Genomic DNA, 26,552 nt, shown 5'->3' with positions numbered 1-26,552 from the left:
AACCGACTTCAGCACTCTGAAGCCATTCATGCCACTGAAATGGTTCAGCTGCCCTTGCTCCTTGGTCAGCACAGAGAGAAAAGGCATCAGAGCAACTCATCCCATCTTCCAACAGACACCCGAGATGCACTCGTGTGGCACCCCATCTCTCAGGAACCAGCCTGGTCCTCTAACTTCTGGGGAGATAAGAGACTTTAGCACTCCTTTTCTGATTTACAGCAGCCTTTTCTGCTCCTCCTTTCCGAGGCTGGACTCCTAACAAATTTGGGCTCCAAACATCCACTCTTGTATCCCAATGGCAGACACAAAGATTGAGGAAGCACTGTGGAATCTGCTGAAGAGGGCAAGGAGCAGGGATTACCCACAGCATCCACAGGTGCCAAATTGCACCAAACCAATTAGGAGTTACAGCAGGCAGTCCTAGGGTGTGCAGGCTGCTGGCCTGACCTCATGTTCTAAATACCTTGTCTTCCTATCAGTTAATACCATCTTGTGTGACGCAGCTGGGATCCACAGCCCAATTGTCATGGGAGTCACAAGAACAAACGTGGATAACCAGAATATGGCTTCATGGATTAATTTAGAAAGAATCTTCAGAAAACGCTCATCTGAGAAGCACAGACAAGCAAGGCTAGTGCATCTTTTAGAGTGGGGGAAAAGGACATGGAAATGGCAAGGGTCAATCCCACAGGAGAGGAAGTATTAAATACATAGATTTATTTTGTTACATTTCCTATAAATATCATTCATTTCAGAAATTAACAAAAATAAAAGCAGCAGAACCCTTTGAGAACAAAAGTTGAGTTTCTCTTAGAAACAACAGCTATTGGCAATATACTTTTTTAGGACAAAACCAAAACACTGTATAAAAACAAAGGGTCTTTTAAATAACGGACCTAATAATACTGTGCTTAAAGCTGTATCAATGACCACAAGGAAGAAGGAATGCTGTAGTGTGCAGAACAGGTGTAGGACATGCTTTGTAGAGCTGTTTTTTTTGTTAGGTACTAAAGGAAGAACATGATGCTTTTGTGCATGTTAACAAAAAATAGCCCAAAGTGTTCTCCCCCACCTCTGTCCTTCTCTGCAATGTTCACCATCTTCAATAGTAGAAGCAGCCAAATGCAGCTACCACACAGAACAGGCTGTCCTGTGGAAAACAGGCAGGCTCCATGTTAGTGAAGGCAAGCCCTTTGCTAGCCTAACTGAAAAGGCTAATCTAAGGGAACATTTAAGACCACAGCACCACCTTCTACTGCAATATCTTGCCATTTTTTCTCTTTTATTTAGCTTCCTATTAGCCTATAAACCTTGTGGTTTAACCCAGGTCAGTGTGAATGCCAGAAGTGCCTCAGTTTACTCTATCCACACACCCACAGGTGTTTAGGTGTCAGTTTAAAATATAAATTACTATTATTGAGTATCATTTGGGTATTATTGGGATATAATTTAGGTGTTATTAATACCCAAACCCCCTGACTTTTGCTCATTCCTGGACTCCAGCCATTCTCCATGACAGCATTTCAGCAAAGCATGTAAGAGAAGACTTTACCTCGCGTTTCCTCTCTCCACCTGTAAAATGGTGGGACTATAATGACTTTTTGACCTAGTCAGGAAATCAGTTTTATTATGTTGGGCATTATATCTAAGTCTGTTTTGTGAATGAGGACATAAATAATACTATTTCAGTAGAGGTTTGGCTCCTTCCCTCTAGTGGTTGTTTTTTTCTCTGCTCCACGTTTAAGGTCATTCTGCCTCTCATCCAAAAGCAAGTAGCTTTACACTTCCCCAGGGTAAAGCAGCTGATACTTACATTCATGAACACGTCGTGGGCATAGCTGTCAGTGTCAGCATCCCAGAAACATCGTGCAGCCATACTAGACAAAGGAGACACAGGGGAGCCATCACCCAGAGTTAATGTGTAAGGACCTAAGTGATCATAGGCACTCTCCTCAAAAAACAAACTGAGCTTCCTTTAAAGATAAAGGAAATGGGAAGTGTTCTGAATCCTGAGCCTAGATCACCACTGTTGAATTTCACATCCTCTAACTCCCTGTGTATGTGGATCAAGCTCTATATTCAAACTCATCAGCTATCAAACCTTGCCACCTCCACCGTGCAGCAGGGCTTGAAACCTCATTACTGTAGTGCTTCAGAATCTTTTACTTCTGGCCTATGCATCTCAGTGGCTAATTTAGCTTATTTGTTCTTGTCCTTCACCTCCTGTACCCTCATGGTACATACTCCCAACTTATTTATAGGGAGCTATCATATTCCTTGGCAGATGTCGTGTTACTAGACCATGAGCTAAGCTCTTCTAGTCCTTCCATATCTATACTCTCTGTTCCCTGACCATCCTGCTGGCCTTTTTCTATACCTGCTTCAGTCCCAGCTTTAACTTGAAGACAACCAACTGGACTGTAACAGGATATGACAGATGAGACCTCACTGCTGCCTTGTCTAATGTCATTGACCCCCACCTTTCTGTGCTGCAAATCCCCAGTTCCTGGCCTGCCCCAGTCAATCCTGGCTGACAGGTCCCTGTTTGTGCCACAGCATGTTGTTCCTAGTCCCTACACATACGAGTTATTGTTATAAGATTGTTGAATTTAATATTTTTTCCCCTATTACCTTAGCCTGCAGGGTCATTCTGTTTGGTGTTTTTTTAAAATTTATTTTAAAAATCAATATTCCACTCTGTCCCTGGAATACCATGGTTACCCAGTATGTTGCACTAAGGATGTAAGTGATCATGCTTCTTTTGCCTTCTGCCTATTGCAAACCAGAGAATGTCCCCCATTGCTCTGTCAGTCTGTGTTGCTGGGCTTTGCATTTCAGATCAGACCACCTCATTGCACCATTCACCCTGGTGCAGGGCTCTGGAGAAGTCTGCCTGCAGACAGACATTCCTGACAAAATCCTGAGCAGCAGGTACTGACATTCCTTCCTGACCTCCAGAACATTGAAGCTGCAGATCTGATTACAGCTCTGCTGCACTTATCTTCTGCTGGAGTACCAGGCACAACAATAAAGATAAGCCCAGCAGATAAAGCAGTCTTGTGGGCTGTTCTCTTTTGTCTTCTCCCTACTCACTAGTAATGGAAAGCTACAGCCCACGACTGCAGCCAGGAGGAATTATTTCGTCTGATTGCAGGTATCTGGAGCTGGACTAAAAGTGCCCAGCACCCACAGCCAAGGCTCATTCCCATGACTGCAGCGGGATTATAGAAATCTAAATTTCTGAAAACTGTCTACCTGGGGGGGATTAAATGCAAACAAAGTACTTCAGACAGGAACAAGTTACGCTGGCTCTGGTGTTCCTTGCAGGATCTTGAGAGCAGACTGGGTGTATGTCTAGTTTATTGTGAGTAAAATGCCTCTCAGCAGCACTCCTCACAAATGGTTTTCAGCATTTCAGCTTGCTAAGAGCCACCGTGCAGCCACTTATCACCAGGCAATTCAGTCAGCCACAGTCCAAGCCCTCACTTGCCACTTAAAGAGAAACGAAAGTGCTTTACGCTTTTCTCATCTGCAGAGAGATCTGTACTTAGGGAAGTTGGAAGCAGCTTCCAGAGAAAAAAGACCACACTCAAATACAACAAAAAGGATAAACATACAATTTAAAAATGCAGAACTTACTTCACTCCTTCTCCTCTCTGCTCTCCAATCACAACCTGCACCACCATTTTGTACCTGTCAAATCCCTCGTCTGGAATGAGAGCAAAAAAATAATAATAAGAGCAACAACTTATTTAAAATATGAGCCCAAAACAGCACCCAGAAGGCTAAAGAGTTCTGGTTATAAAGAAACTGTTCTGTACAAGTCCATGCAATTGGCAAAGTGGTCAGACTGCCTTGCAGCTTCATTTTCCTAGGTACAGAGGACCATGGTGTTACTGGAGTTAAGCTGAGAACAAGAAGAGTATTTGGCATCCATCCAAAGATGCATCAAAGGCAGAAGACAACCCTGAACAGCCCCACCATATGTCAGCATTCTACTTTGACAACTTTAAAGAACTGGACACAAGAAAAGACTGTAAATAAGGCTGCTGGTGGACAGAATCCAATCTGAAAAAAACCTGGCTTATTTTAAAACTGTTCTGATGCAAAGGGATTGTAGAGGTTCTTCTGCCACGTGTTTCCTTTGCTTCTGAGCTGGGATTAAAGGCCACATAAAAAGCATATGCAGGTCTACATTATGTATCTGCAAATATAGACTGTTGTTTTACAATAGTAAAGAAATACCTTTGGGGCACAGGCTAGATCCAATCAGGCCATGGCAATGCTCCAGAAGCTGAACCAGAACAAGCACGTTTAAAATAACATATAGATCCTACTGCCTGTCTTCAACACAGCAGTGTCCTGGGAAGACTGTGTTGTGCTGTTTCCACTGAAGAACTGAACACAACGTGCGGTGTCTGGTAACATCCTCCATCTCGATGCTTTTCAGAGATGTCACCCAGTACAAGGGCCACACTGGGCCAGACTTCCTTTGGGCTCCTGAGAGTGTGTTTGTAAGTCACTGAAGCCAAGCCCTGTGCATATTAGCTCAGCATCCACATGTGCTGGGACTGCAGCTAATGCTGGTTTTAAAGCAGGTGTGTAACTCTGGGAGAAGCATAAATCCACAGTATGTCTGTGTCACTGTGTCTGGCCAGCCCAGCAGATGGAAGCAACAAGCTGTCCCCAGGAAGAAAGTGGAAAAAAAGTGGCCGTGCCAACTCACATCTATGTACTTGTTGCAGCACTGAACACAGGAAACACCTGCTGGAGCCTGAAATTTACTTCTCGCACTCAAAAATGTTGGAGGGCATCCTGCAAAGCACCACCACGACCTTTCCCAGTGCTGCAAGGCAGCAGTCAAACCCCTTCTGTGTTGACTGTGTTCCTAATTCTCCCCCTTTGCTGCTCCCACGGGGTCATGTTCTGTGTTCTTCCTGCTCTTTCACTCTGACCCAACTCTGATATAACTTACAGCAGGAAAAAAAAGCAGGACTGTTTCTATTTATTGAAGCAAGAAGCAATGAAGGATCCTTTCTTCCTTCTCTCTAATAGAGCTTCTTTCCCCTTGCAGCCCCTCCAAGGCTGACATCCCACACCAGCCAGTCTATATGAAATCTTGTCTGCTTGAACAAGGTTTCTAGCCCTGCAGGCAAGGAATGTATGGGCCAGAACGTTTCATAATAGCAGACTTGAGTCAGTCCATGGGGAAGAGAGAGATTTCAAGAATTAAGGAGGAAAGAAGGAATTTTTCAGTGGAGGAGGAGACAGTAAGAAAAGAAACTACTTCCCTAGAAAAACTCCTTACCTTTCAGTCTGTCTTTTATTGCCTCTGATAAAGACTGTGTAAGCTCAGGCATTTCATCTGGGATGTACTGCACATTGGCCAGCCTCTCCATCAGTATCGCATGGATGCATTCTTTTACTGTGGATGATTTAAATCTATCAGGGAAAAAAACCAAACAAACCAATCCAAACAAAACAGCAACAGAAGGATCAGAATGTTCACACACGGTGTAGAAACAGACAGAATCCCACCCAGGAAAATATAGCTTTCATATATTAAAGAAAAAAACGACAAATGGAAAACCATGGGGGAAAAAAGAAAGCCCAGCGTGTGCGGAGATTCGTAACCAGCCCTGCCAAATGCCAAACACCCACTACCACAGCACGAAACCAGCCCCATCAGGGGTTGCCCCTTAAGCAGCGTCCCCCACCTGTGCTCCCCTCACCTCCCCACCCCCCTCCCCCTGCATCTCGTATCAAAGCTGGTCTGAGAAGCCGGTGCCCCTCCAGTTCCCAACCCCCGGGGGGGCTCCCCTATTCCCAACCCCCCCTTCCAGCCCCCATAGCCCCACACCAACCCCCCTTGCCCCGGCACCCCCCTCCCTGACGGTGCCACATCCCCAGGCCCCACCTCCAGACCCAGATCCCCCAGGGCACACCCAGCGTCGCCAGCCCGCGCGTCCCCCCCAGGACCCCCGCAGTGCCCCAGCCCCCCCGGGCTCACCGGCGCTGGATGCCGGGCCTCAGGCTGTACGTGCTCCCCGCCCCGTCGCCCGGGCCCAGCTCGCCCATGGCCGCACGGGCTGCGCCGGCGTTGGTTGCCCCGGGCAACACGCCGCCACTTCCGCCTTGCGTCACGGGGCGCAGTGACGTCACGGCGCCGCGCGACCGGCGTGTGTGTCGTGCACGTGGCCGTGGGGAGAGGTCTGGGGGTGCGGACCCGGGGGGGGGGGGGGGGGTCTGGGGAGGGAGGGGACGCGGGTTTGTGTGTTTGTCAAAAGATTTTATTTTTATTTTTGACGTTTTTTTCACAATAAAACGTTTTAATACAATAAAACGAACGGCACGTAAACGGTGGTTACACTGGTGATTGTAGTGGTGGATAAGGAGGGTGAGGGGGGACCCCCTCGGTCTCTGCACCTCCCTGAAAGGAGGCTGCAGTGAGGCAGGTGTCGGTCCCTTCTCTCCAGGATGAGAGAAAATGGCCTCAGGTTGTGCCAGGGGAGGTTTAGGCTGGATCTTGGGAGAAAATTCCCCGTTGAAAGGGTTGTCAGGCGCTGGAACAGCCTGCCCAGGAAAGCGGTTGAATCGCCATCCCTGGAGGTGTTTGAAAGTCGTGCACGTGTGGTGCTGAGGGACGTGGTTTAGCACCGGACTCGGTCGTTCAGGTTCAGGGTTGGGCTTGATGATCTTAAAGTTCTTCTCCAAGCAAAACGGTTCTATGTTTCCATGAGGCTGCTGTGCAGCCACCCGTGTGCATCCCCACCCAGCCTTGCTCCTTTCCTCCAGGAACTTCTGACATCTTCCAGAAAGGCATAAAATCGTCTCTCCCTGTCCAGGTTTTGCTGATGTAGAACTGTAGAACCAATCTTCTATTCAGGGAGGATACAATTTCTGAGAAGGTTGCAGCACCCAGTTCTGTGAGAGCAAAGGTGATAAGACACTTCATTTAGTTTGTGGCCAGCCACAGTATGTGGGTTTTCATGGTGATCAAGATCTTCAGCAGTTCTGAGCTAGCCAGGTGATGGGGTGAGGAGGAGCAAAACCCAGGGCAGCTGACCCGAGCTGGACAACAGAAGTATTCATACCATAAACGTCACTCCTGCTATAAATTGGGAAGTTTGCTGGGGATGGGGCTCTTCCTCAAAGGCTGCCATCCCTGGAGGGTCTCCTTAGTCGTTCTGCCCCCCAGGCTCTCCCTGGAGCTGTGGTGCTCACAGTGTTGGACACGTGGCACCCACTGCTGGGAGCACACAGCTCTCCAGCACTGCATGGGCTGAGTATAACTTTCTGTTTCATACAGCACTGGGATTAAGAGTAGTTCTCTGTTATTGTTTCATTAAATCTGTTTTCACTTCAACCCAAGGGTCTCCTCTCTTTTTTCCTGATTCCCCTTCTGGAATGGGGAACTTCCATCAAGTGATAGAACACTAAATATAGATGCTCCCCACTGTCCTCTGGTGCTCTTTTCCCTGCTGGCAGCTGCTGTCTGTCCCAAGGAAGGCTGGTGAGCAGCAGCTTGTGTGCAGCACAGTCGCCCTGAGGCAGACATCCTGCTTCCTCTGCTGTTTGTCTTGATGCAGCAGCCTCTGCCGTCGCATTTCCTACATGCAGCAGGTGACTCTGCTGAGAAAGGTCCCTGGGTGCTCCAGCCCGCTTTGAATAGAAACAACCTGAAGGTGCAGTTGGTGCTGGGGATGAGGGGCTGGAGAGGCCATCACGTGTGGCAGGGCTGGGGGGCACCCAGGACTGGGGCTCTGCAGGCCCAATGCTGCCTGGGATTGCCCCTTGGGTGCAGGAGGGTGTGAGGTTGCATCGGGAGGCAGGAGGTGCCTCTGCTGGAGTTTTGCTGGCTCCAGGTCCTGCCCTGACTGTCTCTGGACACAGGTGGGTTGCTGAGACCCTGGGCAGCAGCAGCACCTCCTGTTCTCCATGGGCTTTAGCAGCACTGCTCACTAAAGATGGTCCATCAGAGCCCTTAGTACCACCAGGCTGGGCATCAGCTCTGTCCTCCAGCAGGAACAGCACCCTGCTGTCATGCTACAGGTGATGGTAGCCCATGCCATACCCCTGTAGCACCACTGGCCTGCCCAGTCCCTGCAGATTTCTGCTCACTAATGGAACAGTTTCGTGCCTCTGCTCCGTCCCTCCGCTTACTCGCTGTTTACTCACTCCTCGCTTACTCCTCAGGGCTGCTGCGTTTCCCCACAGGGCAAGGTGGTGGTGTTCATGCAAATCATTTGCAGGGGCCTTCCTAATTTCTGAGAAGTATCTGAACGACCTCAACGCTCGCCGTGTTTATTTGCAAACACTATTAATCTTTTCCGCTTCTTGCCCCAGCCACGTCGCCTCCTGCCTGGGTCTGACCCACGGGTGTGAATTCAGTTAAACCAACGGGGGAGGGATCTTTGTAAACCTCTGATTTTCTCTTTTTGTAGGCATTTATGACCTCCATCTCATTTGGGAAGCTTTGCTTTCCCTGGGCTTTGAGGACAGGCTACAGGAAAGCTGAGGAGGGGTTTTTTACAAGGGCATGTAGTGATAGGACAAGGCGGAAGAGAGTAGATTGAGATTGGGTATTAGGAAGAAATTCTTTACTGAGGGGGTGGTGAGACACTGGCCCAGGCTGCCCAGAGAAACTGTGGATGCCCCCTCCCTAGAAATTTTCAAGGCCAGGTTAGAGAGAGCTTTCAGCAAGGTGGTCTAGTGGAAGATGTCCCTGCCTATGGCAGGGGGGTTGGATCTAGATGAGCTTTGAGGTCCCTTCCAACCCAAGACATTCTGTGCTTCTGTGCGATTGAGCTCTGAGCTTCATTTGGCTCCATCTGAGGTGTTTGGTCGTTACTTTCCTTTTCACCTTCCAGTTTTTCAGTGCTCCTTAGATACCCTCAATGCTTTTAAGCTATTTTGGGACTGACCCTAGATTCTTGAGGTGCCTACTCAGTGCGGTCGCTGTGTATCCCGACAGCGACGGCTGCAGGAGACCAGAGGCTTGTCCAGGTCCCAGCTGCGTTGGTGGGACCTTTGCCTATACATTGGGCCAGCTTCTCCTTGGCAAAAAAAAAAGGGACACTTGTGCTTTGGTGAAGTGGTGTGACATGTTCTTGCTGAAGTTCCCGTCTCTTAGTTTTGAAGAACTATTTTCTCACTCCTCTTTCTCCTTCCTTTTTAGCCCTTCTTTTGCTCATTCAGTGACCAAACAGGACTGTCCCATGCAATTCACCATATCCCATCTCAGAGAGAGAGAATTTTTTTAAGCATCAAAGGAACTTTTTCAACCTCTCCCCCCAGCTAACCCAAGATGTACCATCCACCCCATTGGGCTGGAGGGGATTTACCAGCATGAGCAGGAGCTGCAGCACGGCTGGAGCCAGGCGACTTTCCTTGGTGCTGGAGAAGCTGGTGCAAGAGCCAGCAGGAGCTATGTTGGTCTGGCAGGGTGCAGGCAGGGTGCAGGCAGGGTGCAGAGCCTGCCTGAAGCCCGGGGGCTGCTTCAGGGCAGGAGCCAGGCTCCTCCATGATGCTGGCACCTGGGGCACGTGCTGGGCTGCTCAATTTGCTTTCCTCTGCAGTGACTTCTTAGCAGTGAGACTGATCTTTTCTTTCATTCTTTCCACCCATTAATTTTTATTATTTTTTTTAAAATTTATTTTCCCCAGCAAAGAGGGAAAAAGCCCCTTCTTCTCAATCTTGGAGCAGTGCAAACTTTCCACCAGCCTGCTGCCAGCAAACTCCCGGCTTGTCCTCCCCTGCAGTTTCTGCTGCGTGCTCTGCGAGCTCCCTGGCACTTTCTGGCCTCATCCTCCACCCAAAGCAGCCTGGAAAGGCTCCAGCGTTGGTGCCAGTCCCCAGCCTGCTGGGACATGGTTCTGGAGGAACCCGAGCATCTGAAAACATCACCGCATGGTCTTCATCTGCTGTTGCTGGCTTCTCCTGGATGCAGCAGCCTTCCCACCCCGGGTACCGGCTTATGCCCGTTTCAAGCGTGCGTTGGAAAGTCTGAGCAATTTGTGCTGTGATTTTAATCAGAACCCTCTGCTGCCGTGCACGGCGGGGGGACGGTGAGCCAGTTTTTCCTGCTGATTCCTGCCTCAGTGAGTTGAGATCTCACTGGTGATACCTGTCACATCTTCCACCTCTAAGAACCAAAACATGTTACAAGTGGCAAACAAGCCTCCCCACGTTTGACCTGGGATGATCCTACCCTGCCCCAACTCAGAACCCCCTCCTTGGCCATCCTAGGGAACATTGCTGGCAGGGAAATTAGAGAAGTCTACTGCAAAGGTCACCCCAATAACAGCACCCTGGCCCCAGGCACCTGCCCCTGATCTGTCTGTGGAGAAATACACCTAAGGAGGCAAAACCTCTCCTTCATTCTCCTTCTCCATCTCCTTCTTCTCCATCTCCTCCCTTTCCTTCTCCTTTTCCTCCTCATTCTCTCTCTTCCTTCTCCCTTCTCTCTCATCCCTTCCTGGTGGGAGCAGCATGCCAACAGGTGCCCCGTGGCTCCTCAGACCCTGCGTGGCTGCCCGCTGCCACATGTCCCCCAACACCTCACTGCCAAGGGCACCCGGTGGGAGCACCTGTGGGTGCCTGGGAACCCAAGAAAGCCCTTTTAATTATGGGCCAGGCTTGGAGCTGAGGACATGTCGCCTTGTTGTTCCTGCCTGCTCCATCCCCAGGAGCTTTCCCCAGAAATGGTGCAGGCTCAGGCTCCTCAGTGCTCAGCAGCCGGGTGCCTGTGTGGGAGCGCGCAGGGAGGGGAAGGGGCCAGGCATGGCTCAGCTGTTCCCTGCCCCCGTGGGGAGGAAGCCGGGGGTGGGAGGCAGCCCGGGTTTCCCTCTAGGGCGCAGATGGGCACGTTTCATTTCCAGCCCAGCCTCTGCTGTGCACACTGGAGAAGAAGCTGCCTCTGCGTGGAAGGAAGCGCGGAGAGAGCCAGGGGCAGCACGGCACGGCGCGCCTGCCTGGGCAGGGGACCAACTGACTCACCATGGCTCCTGGTGCCTCGAAGACGGCATGGGGCAGCGTGGTGGTGTCCCTGACCAGCCTCTGTGTCCTCCTGCTCTGCTGTGGCCCCATCCTGGCCGGCTGCCGCCAGGGTAGGTACTGGAGCACGACACTCGCTGGCACAGCCTGTGTCGTCTGCAGGCAGGGGAAAACGTCTCAGGGCTGGGAGCTTTGTAGTTAAAAATAGCTCTGGCATCAAGAAGGCAGAAAACCTACAGTTTCTGGGTAAATGCAGCTGAAGTGAAGGAAATGGGGATGCTTGGGGCAGAGACAGGGTTAAAGGATGGAGAAGGGGACAGGTCCCCAGTGGATAAGGGGGCTGGTCCCCAGCCAGTGGTGCTGGCACCAGAGCTGCGTTGTGGGCACATTGGCCACAGTCGGGGGTTGATGTTGATCCTCTAGGTTTGTCAGCACCATGTGGGGCTTGGGGTTTTCTGCTCTGGCTCTCGTGACTTCAGGCTGTGCCTTCTGGTTTGGGCTTGACCATGAGGGAGCCAGGGTCCTGTGTGTGGTTTTGCTCAGAGTGAAACTTGGGGGAGAAGGGGGAGCTGGAGGGGAAGGGATGAGTCCAAGCAGAGTGAGTGAGTGAGAGTCCCGATGAAGCTGTGTCCTTTCTTTTCTTCTACTCCGGCTCTTTCTTTGGTGGCTTTGGGCATTTTCTGCCCCAGGGTGGGCACAAGGCTGGGCATCCCTTGCAGCAGATGTTAACATGTGAATCCAACCTCTGCTTTCAGAAGTCCTCCGAGTGCTTCATTCACTGCTGGCAGCAGCACTGGGTAGGAAGCAAAGCCCTGAGCCTGCCAAATAGTTCCTGTTAAACACTAGAAGCTCAGAACACTGCAAAAACTGTATCTTTCTGTGTATGCACTGCCACAGCCAGCTCTGTCCATGGGGTTCAGGACTCTTCTTTCCCTTCTGTTTGGTCTCATCCCTTCTTTCTCAGTTCAATTTTCCATCTAATCCTGTATCTATTCAAGGAATCGTCCTGGTTCCTTCTCTGATTGGTGATGCTGAGGTCATGGTCCTGTGACCTCAGGCCACTTTTGAAGGGACTTTCTAACTGTGCCTGCAAGCCCTGGGGCTGCTGGCAGTAGCAATTTCTGAAAAGGGAAGATAAATTTCTTAACAGCAGGGAATTTTCAAAGCATCGGGGATTTGAATTTCTTGGTCACAATAACCATGTGAAAAATGCTTCTTCCTGCTTTTTTTATTGCTCTGAAAAAAAGTTGATGCAGCAGGTGGCTCATCCTGCTGGATGGGGCTGGCTGAGCTGGGATGGCCCATGTTTGCAACACCCCCACTGCTGGGGGAGATGACCCCACGGGGATCCTGGGGCAGGAAATGTGGTGAAACAGCAGGGCTGGTGCTAAGAGCCAGGGGGCTGTGGTGCTGCCTGACTGCCCTCTGTGCTGGGGGCAGCCTGGTAAGCCTGGCCAGGACTCCCCAGGGCTGGGTCCTTGCCCAAGTACACACGGGTGGACAGGCAGCTGGGAAGGGATGGCTTTGTAAGCTCTGGGTCACTCTGCCCTGTCAGACCATCTCAAGGTGGGGGTGGCAGATGCTCAGTGCTCCTGTTGGAGTTGTGGGAGAAGTGGGCTGAGCTGGAGCACCCTGGCAGGCAGCCAGGCACACGATGGGCTGCACTACCAGTCCTGGCCTGGGACCTTGTCCCTCCACTTGTTTTCAGAGACAACATCAGCCAGAGGAAGGATGACTCACATGTGAAAATACCACATAGATTTAAAAATAATACAGCCCCCAAAGCCTGTTTTCTGTGATGCAGATGTTCTGAGTTAATTTTAGGTAGCCCAGAGCACAACTTTCTCTGCTGAAACCATTTCACAGTAGAGTTACTGCCCCTGAGGCACACCCTCAGGAGAGGAGACATCTGGGCTGATGTACCTCCCTGTGATCCAGGGTGATGCTGAGGACTGTCCAAGTGCCAGGCTTGCCAACATTGCTGGCAAACCCCAGAGCCTGGCCAGGGGTGAGCTGGGTGCTGGCCATGGTGTGGAGCTGGGCTCACAAGTGTTCAGCTGCAGATTTTTATAAGTCCTCTCAAGGGCTTTCAGGAGCTGAGGATGAAACAGCAGAAGCTGGAACTTCTGGTTTTTGAGGCACAGGAGCCTCTCCATGGGGTGTGGCACTAGCAGAGGTTACAGTGGGGTCTCATCCTCTTTCTATCCGTGGTTCCTGCACAGGGTGCACAGCTGTTTCTGAGACCCATGCCCTGCTGTAACCATATCTGTTCTGTGTTTCCTCCCTCCCAAACAGTGACCTTGTTCCCAGCCATCTTAGCTGTCCCTGCAGGAGGCTCAGCCACCTTCTTCTGCAATGTCTCCATGAAGAACAACTCCAGTTCAGAGTACAGCATCAACTGGTACAAGGAGACCAACCACAGCCAAGCTCAAAAAATCGCTGAGATTAGTGCGAAGAACCCCCAGATGAAAACAGACAAGTACCTGCTCACCAACCACACTCCTTCCTTCAAGATTGAGATCCTGAACCTTCACCAGAATGATTCAGGCTCCTACTACTGCGGGCTGATCAACTTCTTTGAATCCAATAAATTGACAGAGAGCAACCGGTCCCACCTGGTGGTCACAGGTCAGGCTGGGGGCTGAGCTGATGGGGTCAGGTCATTGGTGTTATCTCTCCCCAGGTTTAGGGCAGTTGCAGGGCACAAGGCAGGTGGTACCCTGCTGGGAGAGGACCTGATATGAGTCAGGAGAGCACAACTCTGCCCTTTTACTTCTCTTTTGCATGTCTGGCTGAGGTCCAGGGCCACAGGCTCTCCTGCCACTTCTGCAATGTGCTGAATCTGGTCCCGAGGCAGGAGTTCTCTATCTTGCTGGGGCTGTGTCCTCAACAATGCTGTGGGGATCACTGAGTCCATATCCATGGATGGAGATTGGAGATCAGCGTAGGGAGCTTCTTTCACCCCTGAACAGATCCTTTGGGGACAACTACTGCATTTGGGGTGACAACCAGGGCTCAGACCCCTTGAACAGCCAGTGCTGGTGTAGATACTGTTGTGGCATCCTGCTACAACTATGCCCTGGGTGGGTTGTGTAGCTGCATGGCATAGGAGGCCGAGATCTCACAGCAGCATCTTAGAATGCCCTTGCTTGGCAGCATGGAGGCCTCATGGGGCTGACAGTAGCCTTTTATAAAAAGGAAGAACACTGCAAAAGTCACTGGCCTTCACAACATCTCCTCCCAACATGAGCTGAAGCTGTGCTGGCCCCAGGACGCAGAAGCAGCAGGGAGGCTTGGGGAAGCCATGTCCTCCATGGGGCTCTGCTGGACATGGGGTTATCTGCACCATTTGGAATAGGAAGGACTGGGACCTGGTCAATCCATCTCCTATGTCAGCCTAAATTCAGGGCTCCTGGAGGGATGGTGGGGCTGTGGCAGCCTGCCTGGGACTGACCCCTTTTTGGGGACTGCCAGTGACTTTCCTAGGGACTATAGAGGCCATTTTAGACTTCTGACCTGCTGCTTTGTTCCCCCTTTTTTTGATGGCTATTACAGCAGCCCTTGAGAAGACAAACACCACTGATGAGCCTGAGATAGAGGAAGGCAACCCACCAGACAATGTCAAGGCCATGCTCCTGGGCATCCTGCTGCTGACTGGGGCAGTTGTGCTGCTCATCTTTGGCTGCCGCACCATCATGTACAGGAGAGGAGGTATGATCCCCCACGGGAGCTGTGCTGCACCAAGGGGCTGGGGTCTGCCAGGGAACCTGACAGGGTGATGCTTATCTGACAATCCCAGCTTGAACCAGGGGGCACCCAGGTGACTGCCACTCCCAGGGGTACACAGGCAGGTTCAACATGCTGAGCTCAGCTGTGGCATGTCCTCATGGACAGGTATCTTCATGCCTAGGGGAGAATCATAGAATCATTTTAGTTGGAAAAGACCTTTAAGATCATCAATTCCAACTGTTAACCCAGCACTGCCAAGTCCACCACTAAACCATGTCCATAAGCACCACATCTACACATCTTTTAAATACCTCCAGGAATGGTGACTCCACCACTTCCCTAGACAGCCTGTTCCAGTGCCTGACAACCCTTTCAATGGAATTTTTTTCCCTAATATTCAATCTAAACCTTCCGTGGTGCAACTTGAGGACATCTCACTTCTCTTAATGCTCAGGGTGTTAGACCCTGAGAGGTGAAGAAGATGCATGGTGCAATGGTTGCAGTTTCCAGCTCTCTCCCAGGATGTGGGGCCTGGGTCCACCCCAGATCCTCATGCTGTCTTGGCACACAAGCATCTTCTAACCAAACATGTTACTTTGCAGATGTGCAGAAACCACAAAGTGAAAACGTGCCAGTGGTGAGTTTTCCATCTCTGACACCCTGCTGTGCTGCAGGGGAGCATTGCAGCATTGCTTGGGGTGCTGAGGCTGCAGGGCCTCCCTTTAACAGCCTTTCACAGGCTTCTTGCTTCTCCTGTCTTCTGATGCCTCTTGATCTTTTTTTTTGCACAGCTACAACTGCTTTTTTGCACCTGCAGCAGAGCCCCATCACAATCAAAAAATTGCCTGAGATAGGGTGGGATGTTTGTAGTCCAACACTTGCTCAAACCCAGGTTATCTTTGATAGTGGATTGTGTTGCTGTAGAAAATGGGAGGAAATGCTTCCCACCCAATATATAAAGCTAAAATTTCACTTGCTGCAGCTACTCCCTGTTTCTTCTCTTCCTTTTGCCAAGCACTGCTGGCAGGAGTCTGGCTCCATCTTCTCTTCAACCCCATTAGGTAGCTAAAGGCAGTGAGTAGGTCCCATCTCACTCTCTGGGCTGAGCACACTTGACCCCAGGGTCTCCTCATGCTTCCTGTGTGAGCTCAGAGCCTAGTGAGGAGGTGGGAAGAGGGCTAATAGCATGACCATGCCTTCAGTGGCCAGCAGGCAGGGAGCTGAGGCCCCAAGTGACCCCAAGGCTCATGGTCTGGTTCCTCTGGGCAAAAGCCATCCCAGGTCTCTACATCTTTGTGCTTCTTACTGCTCTTGCCTTGCTGGGATGCTTCAGAGCTGTTTTCAGCTCCTACTGTAAAAAGGGGGTTTCTGCTGGGGATGGTGCATAACAGATGATGAATGTCCCCAATGGGGTTTCCTTGCAGAAGGAAGAGAAGCCACCTGTGGTGTCCGTGTCCACTGTGGATTATGGCGTGCTGGAGTTTCAGTGGGACTCATGCTCCCATGTGCCCCCCAATACCCGGCCAGTTGACCAGACCGAATATGCCACCATCATCTTCCCAGAGGAGAAACCCATCACCCCGGAGCGCAGGAAGAAACACCAGGAAGAGAGGACTCGGCAGCTGCAGCCCTGCTGAGGGCTGGGGTGTGGGCAGGGACAGGTTGCCCTGGCCCCTCGCTCCCACCACAGTTTGCAGTTGGGAAAAATCCAGCATGCAAGGATTGGAGTGACAGAGGCCCTGCTGCTGTAGTTGATATTGGACAGTCCTGGCCACGGCTGGATCATGGCTGTGGGAACCACAGAACAAGGAAGGTCCCTGCTGGGCTCCACATGATGCCCCTTGGCTCAGGGCAGGGAGGATGGGCTGGGGCAGAGCAGCGATGCCAACAGGTCTGTGCCAAAGACGATTTGCATCTTGCTTTGGTTTTCTACCTCCACCTGGGGCTCTCTGCAGTGGTCAAGCTGCTTCCCTTGCCTGGGACTGACCCAACCAGCAAAGCACAACTCTGGGAGTAAATGCTGGAGGACAGAGCTGGAGCAGATCCTGGGATATGTTACTCACTGAAGACCGAGGGCTGAGGGCTTCTCCTCGCCCTGGGCAGAGACTGTCTTGTGAACTGATATTTAAAGAAAGCCCTAGGAAGCAGGTGTCTGGCTTTTCTTCTCTCTCCAGGCACTTCCCTCCTCCGCAAGAGGCGAAATCTGCGCCCTCATCCCACCCTCCGCAGGTGGGAGATGGATGTGGCCCTGGCGGGGGAGTTGAATAAAGGGCTTCACGTCCGGGGAGCTTGCAGACTCGTGATGGCAAGTGCGTGGGCAGGCAAATAACGGCTCTCGGCAGGCGCAGGCGAGAGCCGGGAGGCGGCTGCGTCTGTTGTGGTTCCCGGGCCTCTCCGTGCGATACACAAGCTGCTCTTAATAATTTAGAGAAGCCTCCGCTCTTTTTCCTCTCACCCCTGTCTGGGCCAGCCCCCAGGTGCAGCTGAAAACCAAGCACCCCCTTACCAGGCTGGTGTTGGGGCATCCTCTCAGGCAGGGATGACCCCGGCGGCTGTGCCAAGGGGCCTGGCTACCATCAGCCAAGGCAAAGCTCACATCATGGTGCTCGGTGCAGCTTTCTGGCTCCAAACTTACATTTTCCATCTTAAAAGTGATGCCAGAGCTGTGCTGCCAGTCAGAAACCAGAACAGGAAGAAGTGACAGCTGCTTGAGAGGAGAGAAGGAGTGGCTCTGGAGACAACAGAAACCTGCCAAGGGGTCATGAAACCCAGTGGAAACAGAAGAGTCACTTGCATCTTTCACTTTCATGGTGCAGTCAGCAGGTTCCTCTTTTTTCCCCCCTTACTCCCAGTAAGGCTAGCACAGCTTTACAGGAGCCAGCCCAGGCACTGTGGGAAGGGGTTAGGCAAGCCAAGCACCACAGTTTGTCCCTGGCAGGGGCTGGAAAGTCCCTGAGAAACCTCCAAAGGGTACCAGATGGGATGATCATCCATCTGGGATGGCTTTCACCCTTTCTCAGGGCACGACAGTGGATGTAGTGGCCCATTCAGTCCCTGCTGCTGCTGAAGGCTCCAGGTAGCCACCGCAGGTAGTGCCATAATCCCTGCAAGCCAAAGCACAGCTCAGCCTGTTGAGGCTTGTTACAAGCAGCAGCCCCAGTCCTTGCCCCAGCAGAGACCTGCTGTGGCCAGCCAGGCCCAGCTCACCCGGAAAGCCAAGGCAGGAGGCAGCTGCAGCAGGCAAGGAGCTGGAGCTCAGTCAGCAGTTTTGCTTTTGGCTTTCCCGTCAGACACGACACCAGCAAGAGGGTGGGCCCCGCTTCATATTTTCCATCCTGCCTCTCGGGCAGTGAAGGTGTCAAGTCTTCAGCCCTCCCTGCACCCCTCAGCTGCAGCCATGACTCCTCCAGGAGCAGTTGGGGCCGGCTCACTTCTCCATGGATGGTGGTCTGCAGGCAGCTGGAGGCTCCCAAGCCATCCGGTGGGGTTGGAGATATTGCAAAAGCATCTCCTGCTGTGTTTTGGGATAGGAGAGTACCCAGCCCACAGCAGTACCTGTGCCCCTCCCAAAGCAACCTAGCTGAAATCCAGCCCCTTGCAGGGAGCAGGGACCTGGTTTGGTCCTCAGCACCCATTTTGGAAGAATTGAGGATAACAGCAGTGCAAGCAGAAGAAGGTGGCCTTGTAAAATTAAACAGCACCTGGACCTGACTTTTCCTTGCTCTCAGGATTTGCCATCCCTGGGAGTGGCTCCTGAAAGGCTGGGGGGGGACAGGGTGTAGGTTTGGGTCTGCCCATCTCATTCTTACTAGCATAATGACTGCGAGGGATAGAGGGTGCTCCTGAGAGCCCCTTCCCCTGTGCATTGTGCTCACAAGTGTACAGCAACCAAGCTGGTGGAGGAGTCCAAGTATTTTTTTTCCCCTGTATCATGCCAGAGCAAGTATCCCCAGCCTGACCACACACCCTTTTGTACAAGCGCCCACAAATGCTGATGAATACACCCATGTGCACATCCAGATTTACACACCTGTGTGCCAAATACATACCCACACCCTTTACCTGTGAAGATGTGCACATCCCTGCAGCCACCCCATTCCTGTGCTGTATCTCTTCCCATGTCAGGATCTGGGTGCAGCCAAGGTGGGGGCTGTGGGTGCTAAAGCTGCTGCATTTCCTGCACACTCTGGTCTGGCAGTTGGAGCAACCACTTCCGACCACAGACACCCAGTCATCCCCCAAAGAGTGGCTGCCACCAGCACCGGTGCCAAAATGCTTTGTCAGCTCTCTAGGACTGCGAGCCAGCTGGGATATTCAGAGAGCAGAGTCCATCCTCAGTCCCACACTGGGGTCTCACTGATGGGAAATGGCCAGAACTTGCTGTGAGACCACAGAGAGCAGTGGCTGGTCCCAATCTTCATCTGCAGGAATCCAAATGTGCAAGTTCAGCATAGCTGAACCACACCTAAGCAAGCAAAGCCCCCTGAAACAGAGCCTCAGAGTGAGCCTGGCTCCTTATATACCACAACCTTGATTGAAGGTGATTAGGAACAACATGTGAGCAAGCATCCCTTAAAGGAACCTGAGCTCAAAACCAGATCTCAAGAAAACTGGGCAGGCAGATGAAGATGGAGAGGAAGCCCTCTCCTGCTGCTTGCAGCAGTGTCTTTGAGGAGATCTGTGCCATGGAGCACCAAAGCACCATTCCTGCAAAATGGGACATTGCAGATGCCAGGAGAGAAGGGGTGGTCAGATCATGTAGCAGTAAGGTCGCTTACAAGTGAGGGTTGTCCTGCTCACTGGGAGGTCTCAGAGGTGTGTTTTGGTTTTGGAGAGGTTGGGCTGTTGCTGCAGTGGGATGTGTGGATTATTTGGCCCCTAGGTGAATGGAGTGATCTGTGCATGGGACTGGTTTGTCAGGCAGTATGGTCTGGGAGTGTTGCCATGGCCTTATCCTGCTGGAAAAGCTGACATCAGTCCTGGAGGGGACAGGCTGGGGTGAGCTGGTGGGCACAATGGGTGGTTGATAGGAGGGGTGGGCTGCTGGACCGGCTGTCTGGACCCCTAACTGCAGCCAACTTGCACAGCTCTGATGTGTCTTGAGGTGTCCAGGCCCACAGCATCTCCTCTGTCTCATCCCACCAGACTCACCCTGCCTGTCGCTGAGCCTGCTGTAGGCTTGCAGAACATCTACGTTCCCTCCCACTACCCTCAATTTGCTTTCTCTAGTTTTGCTTTGAGTTGAGCAAGGTTTCTGCTTCACTCTCTTCCTCCCTTTGGCGGGATGTGCTGCTCGAGGAGGACACTGCCAGGCCAGATCCTGGTGCGCAGGGACTGGGAGGGTGAGTGAGGCAGACTGTGCCCCCCAGGCCACCACCAAGGCCGAACCCACCACCTGTGGCACTGGGACAGAGACTTGTTGCGGGGGACTGAGCTCTCTTCTTACACTTGCAGGGACCATCATGAAGCCCATGGGATGATCAGAGTGCCCAAACCCATTTGGGGTGTTACTTGCTCACATCTTCACAGACATGTCCTCCCTTCAATCTCTTCCCATTACTCAGCATTCCTCTCTGTCCCAGAAGTAAAGCACAACAGGGCAATGTCTCATCTCTAGACAGGATCCTCTAGAAAAGATCTCCTTGGTGTCAAATCCACCCTGGGTCAGGTGGATGCCTCTACTCCAAAGGCTTGGCTATGAAGACAAGGGAACCTGGAAGGGATTCTACAACCATTGTTTGTCCCTAGAGGTGGTGGGTTTCACCATGATGGGGTGACAGATGTTCACCACCAACAGTGGCAATGTTGGAGGGGAATAGGGGTGCAGAGAGCTGGTGTGGAGCTGTGTCCCAGGAGGATATTGATGCCCAATTCACCATCTGCTTCGAGGAAGGGGAAAAAAGAGGATCCAGGAAACTCAGCCAGCCTCCATACCCAGAAAACCACTGGAACAAATTAGTAAGGCCACCAAGCAGTGAACACCAAGAGGGCAGTGCTGGGGCTGAGAACACAGAGATAGCAGGAACAGGTTGTGTCAAACCAACCTCATTTTCTCTTCATTAGGGGCTAGGTACTGCAGGGAAAGCAGGAGTGATGTCATCTTCATGCTGCCTTATGTGACATTCTCAAAAGCAAATTAGGGAAATGGGAAATTCTGCTGCTGTGGGTGGATGGCTACCCAAGAAGCCATGTCCCACCAGCACGTATCGGTGGCTGGTGACAGCAAACATTTAGCAGAGGCTTGCTGGGGAAGCCTGCCTCAGGTGAAGGGAAGATGCTATTGAGGGAGAGCATGGGGGCCATCTGGGGGGAGGGTTAGAAATCAAATTCACCCCAGTTACCTGGAGAAAAGAGCAAAAATGCCCTGGAAGAATTACTGATGGAAAAGGATTGGGCATGTTTAGTGCAGGAAAGGATGAGGGAAGTCTTCAGAGAAGAAAGCCCCAGTATGAAGCAAGCAGTGAAAGACAGGGAAGTGTTCCTGGTTATGCCCTGTTGCTCAGGTGATAGTCCATCTGTCTTGCAAGCCTTACCATGCCCGTGGACACAGCATCCCCTGCTACAGAGGGGATATCCTGCTCTGTGGTCCTGCTTGGGAACGGTGGTTGGATGTCCCTGTCTACCCCTGCTGTCAAGATGGAATCACCTGGCTGTGGGGTGGTCCCAAAGGGAAGGGATATCCCAGTAGGGATGGGATGTGCTTGGACAAGCAGGGTCCTCGTGGTCAGTGAGGGCACTTTGTCCCTGGGCTGCAGGGGTGGGGGTGGTGAGGCTGACACACAGTGAGAGGTGGAGAGGAGGGTAAGGAGCCTCGGGAAACCTTCCTCTTCTCGCTTGGGCTGCTCAGCCAGGGGTGGGAACAGGGAGTGAAAAAACAATTTCAGGCTGTGTGAAAGCAGCAGGGAAATTACCGCCCGGGCTGCACCGTGTGTTTGCCTTCTTCACGCATCCCGTGGAGAAGCCACGACCGGAGTACCAGGATGGAGAGGATTGGCAGGGTCCTGCTCCTGCAGGGACTCTCCAGCTCAGCAGGGTCCTCTTGGGGCTGAGACAGGGCTTGTCCCTGGTCCTTGCTAAGGCCGGGCATCAGGGGGACCTGCAGGAGCAGCTTTTGTTTCCAGGTGGATGCCGGTAAGTGCAAGGTGCTTGGGCAGCGCCAGGAGGTGTGTGCGAAGTGGAACACGACGTCAAAGCAGTTTCTGCTCCGTGGGTAGTTCTGGGAAAGTCCCATTAGTGAGAGCAAGTCAAAGGCTTTAATAGGGAGACCAGCGCCAGGCTTCTTGTCAGAGATGACTGTGAGGGCTCTGTGCATCATGAGTTGTGTTCTGAGTTGTGTTGCCATGATGTAACGGGGGGCTGTTTTCCATCACAGCTGGGCTTTGAAGGCAGGGGCCCCTCCCGGTGCTAGAGGTGCCACCGGACCTCCATATAGCCTGGGGGATAATTTTTTGTCCCTAGGGGTGGGCAGCATGGAGGAAGAAGTGCCTGATCTGGTGGGGAGCATCTCTCCACCCCATAACAACAGCCTCGGGCAGGAAAGGCTGGCCTGAAACCACAGATCTTTCAGATGAAGTGATCAGTTTGTCTGGGTGAATATGAAAGTGCCAGGAGAGAGGGTTGTCTCCCGCGGGACTCCTCTTCAGAATAGCTTGAGGTGTTTAATATGTGTGGCTGCCCTCAAAGTGAAAAGGAGGTGTCAAAACCTTTAAGTTTTTTCTGCATTCAACACCCTGGGGTAAATCTCAGACCCAGCACAGAAGGGTCCAAGGGAATGGGCAGATCCCACAGAGCAGGTGATCCTATCCTGGTCATCCTGATGCTGGTGGCTCCCCATGCCCATGCTGTGGCTCAGTGATGCCAGGCACTGCACTGTGCCAGGTTTTGGCATGAAGAGATAGGCAGCCCTGGAGACCCCTTTGTGGTGGGGTGCACAAAGGGGTCTTCTATAGAGATCCTATAGAAATGAGGGACCACTGGTCTGGGAAAGAAGTGGGGGCCAGGGAGGTCTGCTGCTCCCTCTCTTCCTCCCCACACACCAGACCTGAGCCAGGGATGTCCCCTGGTCTCCACCTGTGAGCATCAGAAGTGTTGGTGGGATGATCACTCCTTCACTGTCCTGCTTTTAGGACACTGCCCCCACCCAAGAGGAACCACATATTCCAGTGGCAGGACTCTTGGACAGGGGGTGACTCAGGTCCTAGCTTTGCTACCTCTTCATAAGGATCCTGAAAACACTGGCTTTGCTCCTCTTCTTCTAGGAAACCTCCTTTTCTTTCTTCTAGCCCTGCTCCAGATGAGAGCATCAAGATGTAATTAAGGGTGGGAGGACTTAAGGTCCCTGAACCTTGAGGCTGAAGATGGGCCTTGCCCCAACACATCATTACATCCCTCCACTCTTGCAGGAGGGGCAGCACATGGTGTGAGGGTGCTGGAGGGCTCTTGGTACAAATGACTTTCCAGCTTTTCCCTTCCAGCAGCAAATATTGGAGGCTCCCTGCCAAGCTGTGGCTGTTGGGACTTATCTGCATCACCGGCCTTGCTTTTGAGATCTGGAGGATGAGATATTTTGGTACCTTCCCTGGGTGCTCTTGGCTCAGAGCAGCCCTCACCTCTTTCAGTTTTACATGCAGTGCCATCCTCCCTGACTTTCCACCCTGCGGTTGCACGTCAGGCCTTTTTCTGCCTGAGTTGGCTGAAAGTTGTTAAAAACAGCCCGTGCTTGGTGGCAGCTATAGAGAGAGATAAGGCTCCTTTGGGCTTTCTCAACTGCTGAGTCCTGTGTTTTGCTTCTGTTATCTCTACAGTGGGCACAAATGTCTGCTGGTTTGTCCCAGCAGTGATGGGCATGGGGGCAGCCTGGCAGGGGGTTGCTTTTCCAACCTCTCTGCCTACAGACAGCAGCATCACAGAGCATGGCTTCAGCTGGGCTGGGGGCTCTTGTGTGGGGCATGAGAAAACCCACCTTGTCCTTGTTTTGGGGGACATTTCACCTGGCCAGGACCTGGTGCAGTGTCAACAAAACCTGTTGACACAGGGATCAGGTGAGGGCAGTGCTGTTCACACAGGAGCAAAGGTTCCCGTTTCCAAGCAATAAGAAGTTGTGCAACAAGGAAAAGTTTGGGGAAAAGAAAGTTGCACACGTATATTAGCACCTGGAAGCTGCAACCATGACCCTGGTCACTGCTTCTTCCCCAGCTCCAGGGGGGACCATGGGGATCTGGCAGGACATTTTTGCAGCAAAGATTGCAGACAGGCACTTAAAGGAGTCATGGGTTCTTCAAGAGGATGATACCCTGCAGATCCATGCCCCCAGGTCTGGCTGGAAGGAGTTTGTGCAGTACCGTGCACTTGCAAGGTAAGGAACTGCTGACTTGGTCCCCATCAGCAGGGGACCAGGGATACTGAGCTGCCATGTGGATCTTTCTCAAAGTTTGCTTGTAGGAAACAGCTTTTGACATGAAAGGGGCAGTCTGGAGGCGAGAGAGGCTGGAAGGGCTTTTCCCATTTTGTTCCAAGCTTCATAGGTTATTGCCAAACTGGAAAAAAATAATGATAATTGAAGGGGAGGGGAGTGTGGCAGCTCCACAGGGCCAAAGGGCAGCTTTGGCCAAAGGTTCTCCACATTTCTGTCAAGATCCGAAGAGCTCATCCAATAAGCAGGGGTAGTTGCACCAAACTAGAGGCAAATCTTCCGGGTTTGCACCCAGAGGATGAGGAGAGGGAGAGCCACAGTTGGATGGGACACAGGGCAATGCCTGAGCAGTCCTTGCATCTGCACCAGGCTGCAGGGGCCTGGAGCAGAGACAGGCTGTGGCTCTGCACTGGTGATGAGAGGCCCCACACCAACCATTTCAACCTGGGGCAGGAACCTGAGCATTGATCAGAGACCTTGCCCAGGTGGCAGCAAATGGAGCCCTTGGCTGCCAGTCCCCACAGAGATTGTGCAAGATGAAGTGCTGTGGGTTACATACCTTTGGACTCCTCAAGACATCTCCTCACCTGCCCTGCAGCCTCCACCTACACCTTCCTTCTGTTTTTCTTCTTTTTTTTCCACTTTCCTGGCCCTGGGCTTGACGCTAGCTTTCCACTGAGCTGTGATGAGCCAACATGGTTGAGGGGCTAGAGACCCAAATAGACCTGGGGCCTGATTCTGCCCTCCCAATAACCTCTGCTCCTGACAGCGGGGCCAGGATGGGACAGGAGAGGGGACCAGGGTGGTCTCAGCAGACAGCCTGACTCCTAAAATCTTTATGCTGGTGCCAGCCCTGAGCTCATGTCTGTGTTGAACTTCCCAGATTGGCATCATGCTGTTTGGGGGAGGAGGGTTTGGTGTACTGCTTGCACGAGTGAAGTTAATCCATCAGCCCTGGCTGCCCTGGTGCCTCTGACTGTGCAGAAAGCACAGGAAGCCTGAGAAGAGCTGATCTCTTCCATGCCTTGGCAGGTTTCAGTGCTCCCAGTGCTTTCATGAGTGGTCTTCAGCCAGAGTGCACGTCGTGTTCCACATGTGCAGGAGCAGGAGCCGGGGCCGGGGCAAGGTGAAGATGCGAGTCTTCCGCCAGGCGTGCAGGCGGTGCCCTGACCCCCAGCTGGAGGAGCCTGAATTCAGCCAGGAGACCATGGAGAGGCTTCTGCACAACCTGGTGCTAAACATCCTCAAGGACTTCTACCACATGCCCATCCAGCCCTCCGACCTCATGGAAGTGGTGGTGGACGCTGTGGTGGCAGGGCCACACGACAGCACCCGCTGCGAGGGCTGCCAGCTGGGCTTCTGCAGCCAGTCAAGGCCAGCCCTGCTGTCGGGCTCCTTGGATCCCTTGGTGGTTACAGGCAAGGCCAGGACCCATCGCAGCCCGAAATGCCAGGGCACGAGGCACTGTGCAACTCTAACACACCACTCCTTCAACAGCTTCCCCTGGCAGCGCTGCTGCTTCTTTGTTGTCTCTCTGCTGTGTGTTTTGGCAGTGCTCCTCTTCATCATATTTTATTTCACCAGGCAGTAGTGGGAGCTGGGGTCAAAAAGAGTAATGGGTGGTGGCTGGAGGAGCTGATGGAGCACCTGGAAAGTTGGGTGTCCAAGATCAGCTCTTGCTTGTGGCACAACGGGGCTTATTTGGCTTTTGGGGGGGCATGAACACATCAGGGTCCTTCAGCCAGACACCTCATCCAATAGCCTCGGGAAGCCCAGTGGATCTCGTGGTTTCTTGCAGGAAATATTCTGCATGAGGACAACCTTCAGCTGCCCCGTGCGGCAGCTGGAGTGTACTTGCAAGAATAAGGGAAGCCCTTTCTCCTCAGCACAAGGATACATTTGAAAATAAAAATAGCTATAAAACCCCATGTGATCCAGGGGGCATGTGGATTTTGTTTTTTGAGTGCTCTGTCCTGTCCATCCTACCGACTCTCCCCCTTCCCCAGCACTTTCCCTTCTCTGCAGTTTATGCAGCCCTGGCCGTGGAGCCAGCAGATGGAGCTGGAGCTGCGAGATCTGCTGCTCTGCACTGGGAGGCGCTGGGACTAGTGACCTGCCAGCCCTGGCAAGGGTGAGCCATCCCCAGAGGGGTGATGCCTCCCTCCCCATCCCTGTGCCCAGCTGTTTCCCTGTAGCATGGTCCCCCAAAACCGTATGCTACATGGATATGGTCGTGGTCTGTTGATGAGCTGATCTCTTGCTGTGGTTTCCCAGTCTCAGAGTACTGGAGATGAACATATGATGCAAAGTGCAGGACCTCAGACCCCTCCTGTCCCCCAGCTCTGCTTGGGGACAGTGATGCCACCAGCAGAGAATGCATGAGCATTTTCAGCAGGGGAACAGTGGCTGAGGGAGT

At 52.3% G+C, this 26,552-nt stretch overlaps 3 protein-coding genes across 6 annotated transcripts in view; 2 read left to right on the top strand and 1 right to left on the bottom strand.

The window, feature by feature from the left end:
• PCYT1A (phosphate cytidylyltransferase 1A, choline) overlaps positions 1–11,150 on the bottom strand; it is a 30,967-nt gene extending 19,817 nt beyond the window's left edge. Inside the window, exons 1-4 of one of the 3 annotated variants that reach the window (XM_051626828.1) lie at positions 10,999–11,150; positions 5,309–5,442; positions 3,640–3,709; positions 1,814–1,877 (exon numbers count right to left, since the gene is read on the bottom strand). In XM_051626828.1, the coding sequence (XP_051482788.1) occupies positions 1,814–1,877; positions 3,640–3,709; positions 5,309–5,399 (225 nt within the window). In that variant the 5' untranslated portion in view covers positions 5,400–5,442; positions 10,999–11,150. Of the gene's footprint in view, positions 1–1,813; positions 1,878–3,639; positions 3,710–5,308; positions 5,443–6,010; positions 6,109–10,998 lie in introns of those variants that run through there. The other 2 variants (XM_051626827.1, XM_051626829.1) reach the window with 2 other exon arrangements.
• PDCD1 (programmed cell death 1) lies at positions 10,758–17,011 on the top strand. 2 transcript variants are annotated; one of them, XM_051626843.1, is made up of 5 exons: positions 10,758–11,108; positions 13,291–13,623; positions 14,551–14,706; positions 15,327–15,361; positions 16,149–17,011. In XM_051626843.1, the coding sequence occupies exons 1-5, from the start codon at positions 11,000–11,002 to the stop codon at positions 16,359–16,361; spliced, it is 846 nt and encodes a 281-aa protein (XP_051482803.1). In that variant the 5' UTR covers positions 10,758–10,999; the 3' UTR covers positions 16,362–17,011. The 2 variants fall into 2 exon arrangements, with proteins under 2 accessions (XP_051482803.1, XP_051482804.1); XM_051626844.1 differs by lacking the exon at positions 15,327–15,361 and having other exon boundaries at positions 16,149–16,340.
• A 6,839-nt stretch (positions 17,012–23,850) lies between these two features.
• Positions 23,851–26,057, top strand: LOC127387932 (receptor-transporting protein 3-like). Its single transcript, XM_051626853.1, has 2 exons — positions 23,851–24,079; positions 25,169–26,057. Exons 1-2 carry the CDS (start codon positions 23,892–23,894, stop codon positions 25,725–25,727), a joined length of 747 nt encoding a protein of 248 aa, XP_051482813.1. The 5' UTR covers positions 23,851–23,891; the 3' UTR covers positions 25,728–26,057.
• The last annotated feature ends 495 nt before the right edge of the window (positions 26,058–26,552 follow it).

Source organism: Apus apus, chromosome 8, assembly GCF_020740795.1.
Source record: "Apus apus isolate bApuApu2 chromosome 8, bApuApu2.pri.cur, whole genome shotgun sequence".
NCBI classification, from domain to species: domain Eukaryota; kingdom Metazoa; phylum Chordata; class Aves; order Apodiformes; family Apodidae; genus Apus; species Apus apus.
This window is presented reverse-complemented; position numbering and strand designations above follow the sequence as displayed.

Bases quoted from the DNA above. Each gene is read 5' to 3' on its own strand.
- PDCD1 (XM_051626843.1), top strand. From the start codon at position 11,000: ATGGCTCCTGGTGCCTCGAAGACGGCATGGGGCAGCGTGGTGGTGTCC. The intron at 11,109-13,290 runs GTAGGTACTGGA...CCTCCCAAACAG, and splicing joins CCTGGCCGGCTGCCGCCAGG to TGACCTTGTTCCCAGCCATC. The intron at 15,362-16,148 runs GTGAGTTTTCCA...GTTTCCTTGCAG, and splicing joins AAAGTGAAAACGTGCCAGTG to AAGGAAGAGAAGCCACCTGT.
- LOC127387932 (XM_051626853.1), top strand. From the start codon at position 23,892: ATGACCCTGGTCACTGCTTCTTCCCCAGCTCCAGGGGGGACCATGGGG. The intron at 24,080-25,168 runs GTAAGGAACTGC...ATGCCTTGGCAG, and splicing joins CAGTACCGTGCACTTGCAAG to GTTTCAGTGCTCCCAGTGCT.